The 15,448-nt window shown below is 46.3% G+C and overlaps 1 protein-coding gene across 2 annotated transcripts in view; it reads right to left on the bottom strand.

Annotated features, from left to right (window-relative positions):
- fbxw7 (F-box and WD repeat domain containing 7) overlaps positions 1 to 15,448 on the bottom strand; it is a 72,050-nt gene that overhangs the window by 53,802 nt on the left and 2,800 nt on the right. The window contains exon 2 of one of the 2 annotated variants that reach the window (XM_086119587.1): positions 9,528 to 9,685. Coding sequence is in view for 1 of the 2 variants with exons in the window: in XM_086119589.1 (XP_085975715.1) it covers positions 4,417 to 4,569 (153 nt within the window). In the remaining variant the exon portion in view is untranslated. Of the gene's footprint in view, positions 1 to 4,416; positions 4,956 to 9,527; positions 9,686 to 15,448 lie in introns of those variants that run through there. The other variant, XM_086119589.1, reaches the window with a different exon arrangement.

Raw genomic sequence — 15,448 nt, 5'->3', positions numbered from 1 at the left:
TGGAAGCGATTAGGGCCATCAGTCAATCTCGGGGCTTTTAGAGACGGTCTAGCAACCATTAGTGCTCATGTTAGCGCTTTCCGCACAATTAACCCAACACCAAATACTGAGAGCGGGGAAAGCTGCCAACCCCCCCCGCAACGGCAGGTATGTGAACAAAGATTTCAGTTCATCAAACCAATACCACACAGAGACAACCCAAAGAACCTGTCCCTATGTGAAACAGTAATTGCCCCCTGAACTGAGTAATGGGTTGCGCCACCCTTGGCAGAAATAACTCAAATCAAGCGTTTGCGACAATTGATGTTGAGTCTTTCTTATCGCTCTGGAGGAACTTTGGCCCATTCTTCCTTGCAGAATTGCTTTAACTCCGCCATATTGGAGGGTGTCCTCGCATGAACTGCCCATTTATGGACACACCAGGCGGCCCGGTAGTCCAGTGGTTAGCATGTCGGCTTCACAGTGCAGATGTACCGGGTTCGATTCCAGCTCCGGCCTCCCTGTGTGGAGTTTGCATGTTCTCCCCGGGCCTGCGTGGGTTTTCTCCGGGTGCTCCGGTTTCCTCCCACATTCCAAAAACATGCATGGCAGGTTGATTGGACGCTCTAAATTGTCCCTAGGTGTGAGTGTGGGCGTGGATGGTTGTTCGTCTCTGTGTGCCCTGCGATTGGCTGGCAACTGATTCAGGGTGTCCCCCGCCTACTGCCCGAAGACGGCTGGGATAGGCTCCAGCACCCCCCGCGACCCTAGTGAGGATCAAGCGGTTCGGAAAATGGATGGATGGATGGACACACCACAGCATCTCAATTCGATTCAAATCCAGACTTTGACTTGGCCACTCCAAAACCTGAATTATTATTATTATTATTATTGGGGGGGCTTGCTGGTGTGTTCCGGACCGTTCAGGATTTTCTGGTAGAAAGCAGAATTCAGTGTCCCATCAATCGCAGCAAGTTGCCCTGGTCCTGAGTTAGCAAAGCAGCCACAGACCATCACATTGCCACCACCATGCTCACTGTTGGCATCATTTTCATCAAATGCTGCGCCATTTTTACCCCAGAAGTAACGGGCTGCACATCTTCTAAAAAGGTCCATTTTTGACTCGTCAGTCCACAGAATGTTTTTCCAAAAGTCTTTAGGATCATCAAGATGTCTTTTGGCAAATGCGAGGCGAGCCTTTGTGTTCTTTTTGGACAGCAGTGGTGAACTTTCCCATGGATGCCATTTTTTATTTTCATTTTTCATCTAATCTTTAAAGAAAATGCTTGTTTTTGTACATTTAGGTGCACTATATTTTACTTGAATCATTAATTTAAGTACAGCTGTTTTTATTTTATACTGCAGTCATCGCTCACCATATCGCAGTCTCGCTTTGTTGTGTTTTCAAATTATACAAAATTAATTTTATATATAGGGCGGCCCGGTAGTCCAGTGGTTAGCACGTCGGCTTCACAGTGCAGAGGTACCGGGTTCGATTCCAGCTCCGGCCTCCCTGTGTGAAGTTTGCATGTTCTCCCCGGGCCTGCGTGGGTTTTCTCTGGGTGCTCCGGTTTCCTCCCACATTCCAAAAACATGCATGGTAGGCTGATTGGACGCTCTAAATTGTCCCTAGGTGTGAGTGTGGGCGTGGATGGTTGTTCGTCTCTGTGTGCCCTGCGATTGACTGGCAACTGATTCAGGGTGTCCCCCGCCTACTGCCCGGAGACGGCTGGGATAGGCTCCAGCACCCCCCGCGACCCTAGTGAGGATCAAGCGGTTCGGAAAATGGATGGATGGATGGATAATTTTATACTGCAAATTTTTCGCAAAGCCTGATTCACGTGTTTTTTGTTGTTGTTGAACCACAACCTAAAAGCAGTACTTGATTTTCACTGGTTAATTTTCTTGTTTTTCTCTCATTAAAACATCACCGTGTTTTAAGTGTCTTCCTCGAATCATACTGCTAATGCAGTTCCATGTGTATTTGTTTTCTTGGCCTCTCTAATTCCACGCAGAAGCTATTAATTGATTTTTCTATTTACAGTCAGTCCCTTGCGTCGTCCCACAGGAAGTGGAAGCTCCACATGAGCGAGCAGCAAGAGACGACAGTTGATTTCTGTTTTTAACAACAGACATGTGGCAGACAAAAATGGATATGTACTTGCGTTTGAAGGAGGTATTTTGGTTGAATTTTGAAAGTTGAACAAATGTGCGAGAACACTTTTTTTTTTTAGAAACAAAAGTCAGATACATCACATTACAAGCCTCTAAGTCTCCCGTTTATGCTCCTCTCGGCTCGTCACAAAAAACAGCAAAGCGATTTTGTCAAATCGTGGCGCCAGTTTACATAAGAACTCCAGCACCTCATGTCTCAGCCCATATCGTGACCAATCAGGCTGGAATATGAGTCAGCCGTTGCTTGACAACGAAGGACCGCAATGTCTGAAACGCTTTCGTCACGTTAAAGCCAACAGGCTAACGGCTTCGGCTTCTAATAAGCAGCACATACTTGACGACTCAGTAGGAAGTTACCCACCAGGTGGTGGTTGGGTTTGTTGGCAACGCGTCCATGCATCACATACGCGCAGATTAAGGCATGAAGTGCTGCATGCACGAGCGAAAATGCTCTTGCTGGATTGCTCCACAACCCGCTTCTGCAAGTAGAAGCCACTCTAATCATAACACCCTCTCTCTGCCATCTGTCGTCATGGTAACAAAGTTTGGACTTGCCATTTGTCCAGCAGTAGACTGTGTGGTGCAGGGACCACCAACGCGGTAGCCCACCAAGGACCATATCCGTAGCCTCTGGCCCGTTCTAAAATACCTTACCGTTGATGGGACATTATGATTTGTTAGGAATGTTGGAGAAGTGATAATATAAAAAATGTAAACCCTGCCTGAGATTCATAAGAATATTTCTGTGACCCCTGGTGTGGGGTATACAGTTGCTCACTGGCATGAGACGGGAACAAAAGATAATTTCAGTACCGGTTATTAAGACACCTGCGAACGCTTTGAAATTGTGAGGAAGAAAAAAAATGACATGTCTGCTTTCAATATCAGCACGTTGTTATTCTCGAACAAAAATTACCTCTGCAACATTGACAGTTTCCATGCAACCGTAGCATGACAATTTCCCTTTGAGCGGGTCTATTGTCAATTGTGAGAGCATGAATTGTCTCGGAAACGAGAAGAATTCATAACTTCTATTGTGAAAGTGGCCTTTACCCTGAAGCAATCTGGCCGCTGCAAAATCAGCTTTCCGGTAGCTCCCAACCCGTCGGACAGCCAGATGGAATTTGTGAAACTAGGTCCACAGCAACGCAAACATGTGTCAATCTTGTTTTGCCTGTTACTCGTTCCTTTCGGTGGGGGGGGGGGAAATGTTTGTCCACTTGAGGAGGAGCGGCAGTAATCAGTGGAGCCACTCTGAAGTAATCCATTTTAAATGAGCGATTTCTGGCACACTGTTGTCAAGGCTGCCGCTTCCATTAAAGAATCAATTACTGTGCTGCTCTCTGATGCAAAAATTTGCTCGAGTTCAAGAATTGTTTCAAAGCACCTAAGCAGATTCACAAGGCCGCTGCGTTTAATGCCATTAGAAGTCAAGGCCCGGAAGGGCTGTCTGTGTCACATCATACTGATGCAACATCGCAAGTAACACGTACGGTTCGGTTTAGTAAAAGAGCAGTGCCCCCCCCCCAAAAAAAAGAGAGAAACTCCCAAAATTCTTACAGTAAAGGCAAAGATGTCTAAATAAAAGTTGCATTTGTACGGCGCTATTCCCCCCCGCCCTGCATTCAGGCTGAGAAAGCATTTTGGAGTAAATGGTATGAAGCAGTATCTTGCCAATGCCGAAAGGTAAGAAGAGCTGTGGTGAGTTGTGTTTGGGTGCGCGGATTAGCAACGGCTAACGGCGTTAGCCTCTGGTGAACTACACGTAAAATGAGCCGCCGCTAATTTCCGATATTGGGTAATCACTCATTCACAATCATCATAATAATATACTCTCACGCTATTAGCCGTTTTTAATTGCGATACATTTTCAGGTACAGGTTTTTCACCTACAAAATAATTAATAAATCAATCAATCAATCAATCAGGCTGCTCACCTATTCTCAATTGATTTTTAAATGACATTAAACAGACTGAGTGATTTGGTGGTTGGTGCAAAAAACTAAAGCTAAAGTGCGAAAGCTATGATCGCACTGAAGTTTCAGGTTTTTGCCGCCGCATCGTTTTAGAGTCGCATCGGGGTACTTCATGCAGCTTTGAAGTCCGAACTTTGGTAGCGCGACAATGTTAATATCGGACCTTTAAAAAAAAATTTTTTTTAAAAAGCCTGAAAATGTTCAAAATGATTTTAAAAGAATCATTATGACTGTACTAAGACATTTAGACCACTCAAGGGCAAGACACAAGTAAGAGTGCCGGTACCTTGGATTTGGGCCGGTCGCCGGTGGCGAGCCGCTGCAGCTGCTGGGACGTGTGGCTGTAGGACAGGAGGTCCGAGCAGCACACCGTGCGGCCCAGCCTCTTCATCAGAGAGGAGATGATGCTGCAGCCACAGCCGCACATCCACCTGCTCATTTAGTGGCGCTAAAAATAAAATAAAAAAACTAACAGAACACCCCTTTTTCTTGTTTGCGTAATCACTTCAAGTTGTCCTCACCACCCACTGCTTTTTTGCTTTCTATTCTGCATGGCGTCGGTTCCTTGGGTACTCCGTGTCAAGGACCGGGTTATCTTCAGGCCAAAGACTTCCACTTGTAACCGCACACAAACATTTGTCGAAGTTCCTTTCTGCAATCCCGTCGCCACTGTTTCCCCGTCGACTCCCGATTCACACAAACACCTTCACCCGATGTTGCAAAGACAAACAAAAGACGACGTCTGGCTCCTCTCCCGACTCCAGCCGCCGTCAACTGAGGATGCTATCACGCACGCACGCGCGTACAGCCCACCGCAACCAGCTACGCTCAGACTGAGCTCCTCCAAGTTGCTGATAAAAGTGCTTTCCTCCGAATGACATTAGAGCTCCCGACGTTTCCATTAATCGAGAGGGCGGGCGGGCGTTCTGGCAGAATCATACGAGAAATGCAAAGCCACTTTGCATGCGGTGGGACGCTTGTGGAGGAGGAGGAGGTGGAGGAGGAGGAGTGGGGTGGCAGTCCGGCGGGGTAAAGTAGTTAGGAGGCTGACAACAGGGCACGGGAGATTACGATGGTAATCTGTCAAAATGCAGCAGATGACTGCTTTAATCTGTATGCAAAAAGAGGAACATCTGCAAAAAAATGCAAAATTGTCTTCACTGGAGGTTATGCCAGCCAGCTCACGAAAAGATGCTCCAAAACATGTTGCCAACTCGAGACTTTTCGGAACTTCAAGAGGACAATTGCGTGTTTCGATCTCGGGAATTCATTCATCCGGGCCGAAAGAAGACCCCGTGGGTTACTTTCTTCTCCGACACCAGGAGACGACAGTTGATTTCTGTTTTTAACAACAGACATGTGGCAGACAAAAATGACACCCAGACAGAGACGTATTTCCGCTTCAGACAAAACTGACACCTGATGACACCTCAGGGAGTGCAAAATAAAGGTTGGAGCTCCAAACGTGTCTCAGAAAACCATGTTGCCTTGCCCAGACGACACAAATATTAATACTGCATCCCTCCCACCTTTGCGAGACGCAGAGATGACAAGAATCTGATAGTAACCAGATGCCATTTGAAGGTAGGGGTGGCGGAGCACGGAGGAGATAGGATGACTCTCTCTCCGAAAATGAAACGCAGCAACAGCAGTGTGATATTAATAGCTCAGGCATTAACGTTGATTGATTCCCTGCCCCCCCCCCTCTATTGGCACCATTGTGTCAGGGGGAAATGCACGGCAAATAATGAAACAACCCACCAGAACGAGATTTTTTTTTTTGATGATGCAACCAGGAGGTGCCGTGTGGCAAATTTACGTCGAGACGAATAATGATAATCGTCTGGAAAATTACTGTGTGTGTGTGTGCGCGCGTGCATCGGGGTTAAAAAATAAATAAAATTACCCACCACCATAACTAAACACACAGATGGCAAAGTTGATTTAGCGTACCTCTGGCAAGAGCAGTCTTGGAAAATAAACTCAAAAGCTGTTTGACCTAAATACTGACGGGCCCTACTTTCAAAACAATGAAAACTCATAAGCGCTAACGTGATTAGCAGAACGGCTTTCCTCCCCCGACTGATATGCAACACAGTTAACTGTAACAAAAAGTCTAATTAAAGTAGAGCTAAACCTTTTTTTGAAGCATCTGCCACTACTAGTACTACCACAAAAACATCCCGGAAAGTGAGCTTCAGACTTCAGAGATTGATCAAAGAGTCCGAAAAGAAGACACAATTACCGGTTGATCATTTTTCAAAACCATTCAGCCGCAGCGTGAAGTATCTTAAGAGTTTGTGCGGCACAATGCACTGATGTCACCGTCAGCTGCGTACGCGCGCGCACGCGCACGCGCACACGCACACACACACACACTTAAAGCTGCTCAAAAGCCGCCTCCTGTTCGCTTTGATGATAACAGCGCGGCTTAAAGATGAAGCCGAAACAGTCCAGTATGAGCTTCATCTCGAGGGGCGGCGGTGGCGGGGGGGGGGTGGGAAAGCAACAATCCTATTTACCGTTATGGTCTTTTCCGAGAGAACGAGAGGAAAAGAGGGTTCATTATTTATGAATATTGCTTTTCACCGTGTCAGCTCAGTGCCTCGGTGTATTGATCCAGACAGCAAAGTGGTCACTGCACCAGGGAGGACGGGACCATCAAATCAGACTCGAGAATACGGAGGGCATAGAAGGTATTGCACATCAACTTATCAGTCTTTAGTTACGGCAGACGCTTAACGTCTGTCTTTTGAAAACTATTATTCTAATTCCATCCATTTAATCCGCTTAACATCATGAAGGTCGCGGGGTACTGGAGCCAGCAGTCTTCGGGGAGTAGGGCGGGGGTATACCCTGAAGCGGTTGCCAGACAATCGCTGGGCATACATGGGCGAACAACCATTCGCGCTCACACGCGCACGCACGCGCACACACACACACACACACACAACTCTATCCTATCATGCATGTTTTTGGAATGTGGGAGGAAACCGGAGTACCCGGAGAAAAGCCACGCAGGCAAAAGGAGAACAGCAAACTCCACACAGGAAGGCCGGAATCGAACCCTGCACCGTGAGGCGGACGTGCTCACCGGTCGTCCGCAGCGCTCTCATTCCCAGTGATGAAAATGTCCGGCTGCAGACTACTTCCTCTGGGTTGGCCGAATGTGGTCGAGTGCCGTCATTAATTTGGTTTCCTGCAGGTGACGTCTGAGTCAGCACTTGAGTAAAAACTCCATCCCGCTACGTGATGACTTTGTCACTTTCAAAAGTCACATTTGCTCTCCGTGAGAAGATCCCTGTGGCGGCCAGGACATTTCAGGGTGCACCGAGATGCAAAAGAAGAGCTTGCAAAGCATCTCTCATGTAATAAAGGAGACATGGGTTTTTTTTTCCCTTTGAATTTAAAGTTGTTTGTAAAGTGTATAATTAGGATCCTCGCCCAGCCTAGCCCACAAATCATGCACGGGGAACATCAGAGCCCAGGCGGAATTATGGAACGTTCTGATATTTGGGTCACTTGATTTAGCGACACATTGCTCAAAACCAAATTAGGCTGTGACACTACACTGCCAACGACTGCCACAATAAAACCCGCTGTGAAATTATCTCTCTGACAAAAATCGAGCACTAAAAACCATGAACTTGGTCAGGGTATAACTTTTGCGACAGCTTTTTATGAGATTATCCTCGGTGAGCGTACAACGAGACCTCTCTCTCGTCTCGTAGCGGCAGCGGCCGCTTCCTGACTCCCCGAGTGTTTGTTGGGGATTTCCTGTTTTGGGTTAGGTTTCCAAAAGCAGGAGTGACAACGTGTCAGTCGCGCCCGCTGGGCCGACGGCAGAGTGCGCACGTGAACGACGGCTCTCTTTGGGCTTCAGATGCTCGCTGTTTCAAAAGGCTTACTTGTGGTGCGGCCACAGAAGGCTCCCCGTTGACAACAAAGACCAAGTGTGCAATGACAAAGGGAAACTTACCACTATCACGCGACCGTTCAGTTTCAATTCCTGACACACGTTTTTATTATCTACCACTTATTAATAACGGCAGCACAGAAAAAAATTAAAATTCCACTTGGAGATCGTATCGGTGTCTGGTCAGATGTCTTTAAAACGTGAGTATTGTCATAATACAGCGGTTGGCTTATCATGACACTCTAAGAATGTTAAAATATTAATATGGACTCGACAATTTCAAGTATTGAATCAATTTGAACCTTGAATGGACTAATACGACTTCCACTATTTTTTTTATGTACCGTATTTTCCACACTGTAAGGCACACCTAAAAGCATTCAATTTTCTCAAAACTGACAGTGCGCTTTATAATCCAATGCGCCTTTTCTAAGGATCAATATTCTGATTTCTTGGACGTAGTATTTTAAATGTCCTGTGACACGCTTTGTTACTGCTGCAGCAGTTGTGAAAGCCCAAGATAAATAAAGCTGTATTGTATTGTATTGTATTGTATTGTATTGTATTCCTTTAGCATAGCTCCATCTGGTGGATGTGTAACGCTATTGTAGCTTCTAATCCACGCAAACTCATTTTTGTCGCGGGCCACATTGTTGTTATGGTTTCCATTGAAGGGCCGGTACGAATTTTGGGAAACCATATAAATGTTTAATCACCTCCGCATATTACATACACAGCGCACATCAAATTGATGGAGAACTAGTTTTAAAAATTGAAGTCAAGAATAATGACCGTCATTGTGGATTACATATAACAATTGAAATTTTGGTTCAGACATTCGCAAGCGTCATGGAACTTGACATGCTTGATTTGCTTTCGCGGGCCACATAAAATGATGTGGCGGGCCAGATCTGGCCCCCGGGCCTTGACTTTGACACCCATGTTCTATTCTATTCTATGCGCCTTATAATGCAGTGCGCCTTAAATATGAAAACAGTTATAAAATAGGCCATTAAGCGCCTTATGGTGCGGAAAATACGGTACATATTTACTTTTGACGCATGCGCGTGTGCACATAAAGTGAACTTGCAAGAGCAACAACACGCCGCCCAAAATGACATGTCGTCACATGCAGAGCGTACCAAACCCCTGTAAAAATATAAAGAGAAAATATGCACAAAATATGCACAAATACACAAGCGTACACAATATGCGGAAAATATCTTTGCATACAAGTCGCCATTCCTGTCGCTCTCCAGAATAGATCCACGGAGCACTGTTGATCGAGCGCATGAGATGCCAAGTGGAGAGCTAATAGCTATTCTCATCTTACCTTCACCACAGCGTGCCAACAGACTTCATTTCACATTGAGAAGACTGAACCTCTGTGCTCGAAAAATGCTACAAACACTTTTTCCATTCATCCTGGAAACACGGGTTGAGCTATTAAAAAAAATAAAAAAAGTGCATTGTTTACTCACAGTTCTCTCTGTATTTGCTCAGGCCGCGAGCGCTAGTTTCGGCTCAGGATGCCGGCCCGTGCACGTGGACGCCTCTTGCGCACAAAAGTCCCGTCAGTGCTGCCGCCTCCGCCGCCGTCCCTTGAGGTCATCAGAGTGTCACGGCCCCGCGGTGCCGCCTGTAATAAATGAAAGCAGTATTAAGGTCCTCATATATTTATTTCGATATCTTTTGAGATCACTTTTATAGATAGTCACGCGACATAAAATGCCACCAGGTGACGGTATCACTCTAAAATTGCTTTCCAGTTCCCTCAGCATGGCTTGGCCAGTTGGGGGCAGTAGAGGATAGTCATACGGATACAACTGCACATGGAGCCGCTCTCAGCTCCTCATGTCGGCGCTAATGCCTGTCTTTCTTCGTAGAGGATGAAGAATACATGACGGAGGGGGGTTTTGTGGTCTGTCTACGTGTGTTGCTGCACCATTTATATTCACATAACCATTATTTGGAGCGTCATCGCACACAACGTAAAAGCTATTCGTTAGACAGTGTGTCAGCCAATGGTGTTTCCCCACCGTGTTAGCATGAATCTAGTAGCCTTTTCAGGCATATCCATGCAATTGTTTTAAATACACAAACATGTAATTCTCTTATGTTTGATGGTGGTAACCTTCAACTGGCAGTGAAAATTAACACGTTGAAGCCTGTTTTCGAATTGTTATTTCCTCACTCTATCTGCCAGATGGCTGATTGTTTAGAATCGAATTTGCTGCAACTATACAGCACTCGAAGTTTATGCTCGCAAGGCACAAAAAAAAAAAAACAGCACCATTGTATTTAAGTTTTATTAGTTTTGCTGTACGGTGGTTGACTTCTCATTATAAAGCGTTGCCTCTTCAGTTAAAGGGTAATGATGCCGACATTGATTCGTTTTGAGGAACATGCAAGCGTATTTTTGTAAGCTGTGCTTGTTGACGCGCCGAATGAAGCAGCTGCCTGAGAACAATGCGAATCCCCCCCCCACAAAGTTGGCTTCTGCGCCATGCGCAGGCTACAGCGTCTGGGTTCGGACATCAGTGGCTGGGAAAAGAACAGATGTGCGCACAGCCAATCCAGCTGTGGTGCAACACATGATAAGTGTGGGACAAATGGCGGGGAAAGAGGGGGTCAGGGGGGGGGGCAATGGGAACTCTCAGGCATTTCAACTGTTTGCAATGAAATGAAGTCTTTTAGACAACTTCTAGCAAGACACTACATTGTAATTTGATTTTTTCAAAAAACACTGCTCTAAAACATAATTTAGGTCTTCCCATTGACACAAATGAAAACACAAGCACTTTTATGTTTCGCCAAATACTTTGCTCTCTGCGCTTGACTGGCGACCACTCCAAGATGTACCCCCCACCTCTTGCCTGAAGTCAGCTGGGATGAATCCAGCACACCGGTGACACGACCGAGGATAAGCGGTGCAGAAAATGGGGGACTAGATACTACGGTCGACATCTATCTCCGTCTATAATCGTAGTTTTTCCACCAAACCACGGGGTTGGGTCAGGAACGTGTGTACGCACACACAAGGCGCAAATGGTCAGAAGGCAGCTGCTCATCAAGCTGTTTTGGATTGTGTGACTGCAAAGCCAACCTGCTCACACGGTGGCCTTGCATCACAAGAGCAGACACAGATGCTGCCTTGAAGAGGTGCGAAAGGACACGGAGGTTGGCGTTTCACCCCCGAGGGGAAGAAAGAGCGGCGGCGGCAGGCCTGAGCTGCCTGTAACATGCTGCTGCCATGGAAACTCCCATAAGACAAACGGTCTGGCAGAAAAGCACGGCATGGTAATTTCCTGACCTTGAAATCTCAATGCTGCTCGTCTGGATGGCAGGTGGAGATGGAGAGCCGCAAAAAAAAACCTCAAGACAAAAAACATGATTTAAATTTTTTTTTTTTTTTTTAAACTGGAAAGCCAACGCCTTGTGTGAAAGGGATCTTGGAAGCCAAATGGTCGGGATTGATTTATTGGATACAGAGTCCATTTGTTTCCATTTCCACACGGACAGGGCGTAGGGATATAATCTAACGGGGGAGAAAAAAAAAGTGAACAGTGAAGAAAGTGACAGACTTGTTTTCCTGCGCCGCTTAGTTCACTTAGAGCGTACAAAGGGATAATCCCTTCTTAATAGACTTAAAGGCACTTTAACTGATCTCCCAGCTGTCTGCGTCGCCGCCGGGAAAGCCTTCCTTCCGATCCAGGTCAGAATCCGACGCACATTCCAAAAGTGCCTCAGATGGACTCAATCTCCCAGGCACGAAATTCGCAAATTGAACAGCCGTCCAGGCACGCACGGTGTGTGTGTGTGTGTGGGGGGGGGGGGGGGGGGAGAACATGGATTGGTTTGTGGAATTCCAGATGTAAATTAACACCCGGATTAAGGACATCTTCAAACGTTCTCACATTAGCGGGAACGAGAACATTTCAGGATCGCTCTGAGGAAATCGTTTTTCCCATTTCGTGCCAGCGAGGAGGCTGAGGGCACAACTATCGCGAAATGGAGGCTGTCGCGCTAAACCCTGCAGGCATCTGGACTAAGCTAATGTTAGCAAGTACCTTTATTGTGGGTCATTTAGCTAGGTGTCCTTTTATCAGGACAATGAATCTGCTTGCAAAAAAAAAAAAATTACTTCACTCAACTATCGAGATTTTATCTACCAAAAGTCAATGAATGGATGTCAAAGTTCAGAATCAATGTTGATCATTTTTCAAAAAGCAAAGGTGAAGCTACCACTTTTCTCCAGCAGATGGCAGCGCATAGCCAATTTGTTGTGGCGACTCAGCGGATTTCAGCATTCAGCAAAGTCACACGACGTCATCTGATGGCCTTTTTGCTCCGCGCTTGTGCTCGTGCTAGTTTCGGGGCACCAACTACGTCCGGGGGCGGGGTTATCATGAAGATCGCAGATGTAGAGGAATGACTCCCTGGACGCACGGAAGCTTTGCACAAAGTGGCGAGCGGTGAACTCCGGCACTATTGTCGTCCCACCAGAAGAGCGATCGCGGCTATGCCGGCGGGATAGCATGCGATCTCCAATTCGCCGCCAGCCTCGTGATCATCTACAAACAATATAAGCGTTTGCTGATTGCGTGTCCCTGACCGTTACATACGACATGCAAGTATAATTGATGCTATGCTATGTTGTCGAGCAGATGCTGACAGTGCATCATATTTACTGGTTGTAAAGTGTCCTGGAGTGTTTTGAAAGGTGCTTGTAAATAAAAAATATTATTATTACTGCTATTATTAGCGCAGGCTAGCTCATAACTAATAAGTAGTGCAGGCACCAAATGAGGTTTTTTTTGGGGGGGGGGGGGGGGGGTGAAAAAGGAGTATGAGCTTGTGCCTGAGCCACACAGCTGGCGCTTTTGGAAATAAATGTCAGAAAGAGTGACTGACTTTAATCTGGCTACATCGATTGAAGTACACGATTCAATTTATGGATTGTTCACCGACCAGGATGCGCATTTGTCACTGGAAAAGCATCAACAGCGAGTAATGTAATGCTCACAAAAAGGTTGCGACGTCCCAATACTGCTGTCAATACGTGGAAGCAACAGCATGCGCCTTACCTTAAAGTTTGCTAAACGGTAAATAATTCAAGCGGCGAGTGAGAAGGGATGTGGGTCAGAGCTAATCTGCATACGTTTCCAAGCGAGCCCACGTCACGTAAACGCGGAAGCGCACTGCAGGTTGAGCATCGCATCGATTGAGGTTGCACGTTGAGCGCGAGCGTGGCATGACAATGGCCTGCGCCGATGGCGTGACGAGTTGACAGCTGTTTGGCATGCGGATCGGGGGTACTTTGAGGTCATCGACATGGAAATAAACTTCTTTGGATGCGATGCTTCCTCAGCCCCCCTCGAAATGAAGGCGGAAAAACAAATCTGGGGACAAATAAAGCTGGATGGGCCGACTTAGGTGTGATCACTCCATTCGTCAAGTCAATGCGTCATTGCTAAAGATTTGGCTGAAATAAAGTCTGCTCCACCGGTGTTAAATGATATAAATTATGTTTGCATGGCGGCATGGGCCGATTACCGTGGTTTTCCAAAGTCAAGGTTTCAATGACCATCACTGGTAATAACCACTTATTTTCTTTTTGAGGGGACTTTTTTTTTCTCTCTCCTCCTCAGCTGAGCAGAGAGGGGAGGGCCAAAGACGGGGAAAATAGAAGGACGACTTTTTGCATTGTCGATTCGTGCGCATTGTTCACATGTTGCCAGGGGGGTACTAGTTAGCCCCAAAGGACAACATGAGCAACCTGCAGGTCTACCAGTAGTGGGAAATTGCCTTCCGAAAAAGAATTAAAACTGACGAAAAACGTTCAGTCTTTTTATTTCTTTCAACTTAACATGGTAGACGCTTCTTAATGTGTAGTCGAAAATGTAAATAAAATGCATTGTGTTCAGCAAAAGCAAAATGGCCGTATATATTTAATTACCCAAATATTGAAAAAGGACATTCTAGAGATGTCATTTTAATACGATGACATTTTTGCTCACGGTTATCGTACGCCCAGAACCAACGATCGACCCAAGCGCTTGATAACGCTGCTTGCTGAGCTTCACCGCACTCAAGAATGAAAAGGAAGATGACAATGGACCAAAATTTGGGGCAAATTGATGCAGACAGGCGCACGATGACGTGGTTTATCAAGCAAACAAAACAAAACAAAAAAAAAAATCCTTCTTCTGTCAAGACAAGCTAAGCTTTCGCTGAACTCGGGAAGAAGACAAAAATGATGCATTTAGCGTCTCTTAACAGGCCTAAAGCCACTTTTGATTTAACTCCCAACCCAAGTCGTTCCTGGTCGAGGTGTAAGCGCAAACTAAGCGCCGGCGCCGTGATTGACGGGTGATCAGTTCACTTGTAAAGCAGAGACGCACGGAGGCAAAGAAAAGGATGTGATGAGCTCATGGCACACAATCACGCTTGATGACGCCGAGTCGGAGGCCTTTTGACGTACGTGCGTGTGCGCGCGTTTTATCTCTCGCAGGAAACGAGAGAAAAGCCCTTCAATTTCCTCCTGCCTTAATCTCATGCTGCCCACACAGCGCGGGGAAGGCACTTCTTCTGTTTCAAACTTCCCGTCCTTCCTCCCGACACCCGTGACGCGATGTTATTCGCGGCGGCCCGCTTTCTCTTATCGAGCGGGCTCCCGCAAAACAAGCGTTTAATCTTAAAACAAACATAGCGGCGATAAGCGATTCCAAACGACTGAAGCTTCTTCGGCTTCAGGAATGCGTCGCGCCACCTGTGAGACTTTCACCCGTTCCGCTGGTCTTTTTGCTTTGAGATCGTTCCCGCCGGTCAGGAGGGCCGGGGGTTCGTTTGGAACACGAGTCGGGCGCTATTTTGAAAATCGGGTTTCGGGGGGGGGGGGGGACTTTCGAGACATTGGAAAAGCCATTGCAACTCACGAGTGAGTGCATTACTTCGCAATAACCTTGTATGTCAATGTAGCGTCAATCATAAATCTTTTTTTTTTAAATTAAATACAGAGGTGCGCCGATTTACTGATTTGCCAACTAATCAATGACCGTATTTTCCACACTAAAAGGCGCTAAAAGGATTATGAGGCGTACCTTCAATGAATGGCTTATTTTGTCATTTTTTTTCCAAATATTGGACGCAATCTAAAATGCATCCACTAGATGGAGCTACGCTTGAGGAAAGTCCAACAGAACGATCAGATGTCAATAAAACTTATTTAATCAAGCCGCGACACAGTTCACTTAACCAACAGCAAGTTATGGACTCGTTCACGTTGAACTCTCTTGCCGCTGCTCTATTTCCGTGTTCAACTGCGTTAGTCGATCGCCTTAAGTTTGAACTCTGCGTTGTAAGCTTGTCTCTACCAAGGAGCCATTTTGGGGTTGACACA

Source organism: Hippocampus guttulatus, chromosome 9, assembly GCF_054856545.1.
Source record: "Hippocampus guttulatus isolate MCC_2025c chromosome 9, RoL_Hgut_1.0, whole genome shotgun sequence".
Classification (NCBI taxonomy): domain Eukaryota; kingdom Metazoa; phylum Chordata; class Actinopteri; order Syngnathiformes; family Syngnathidae; genus Hippocampus; species Hippocampus guttulatus.
This window is presented reverse-complemented; position numbering and strand designations above follow the sequence as displayed.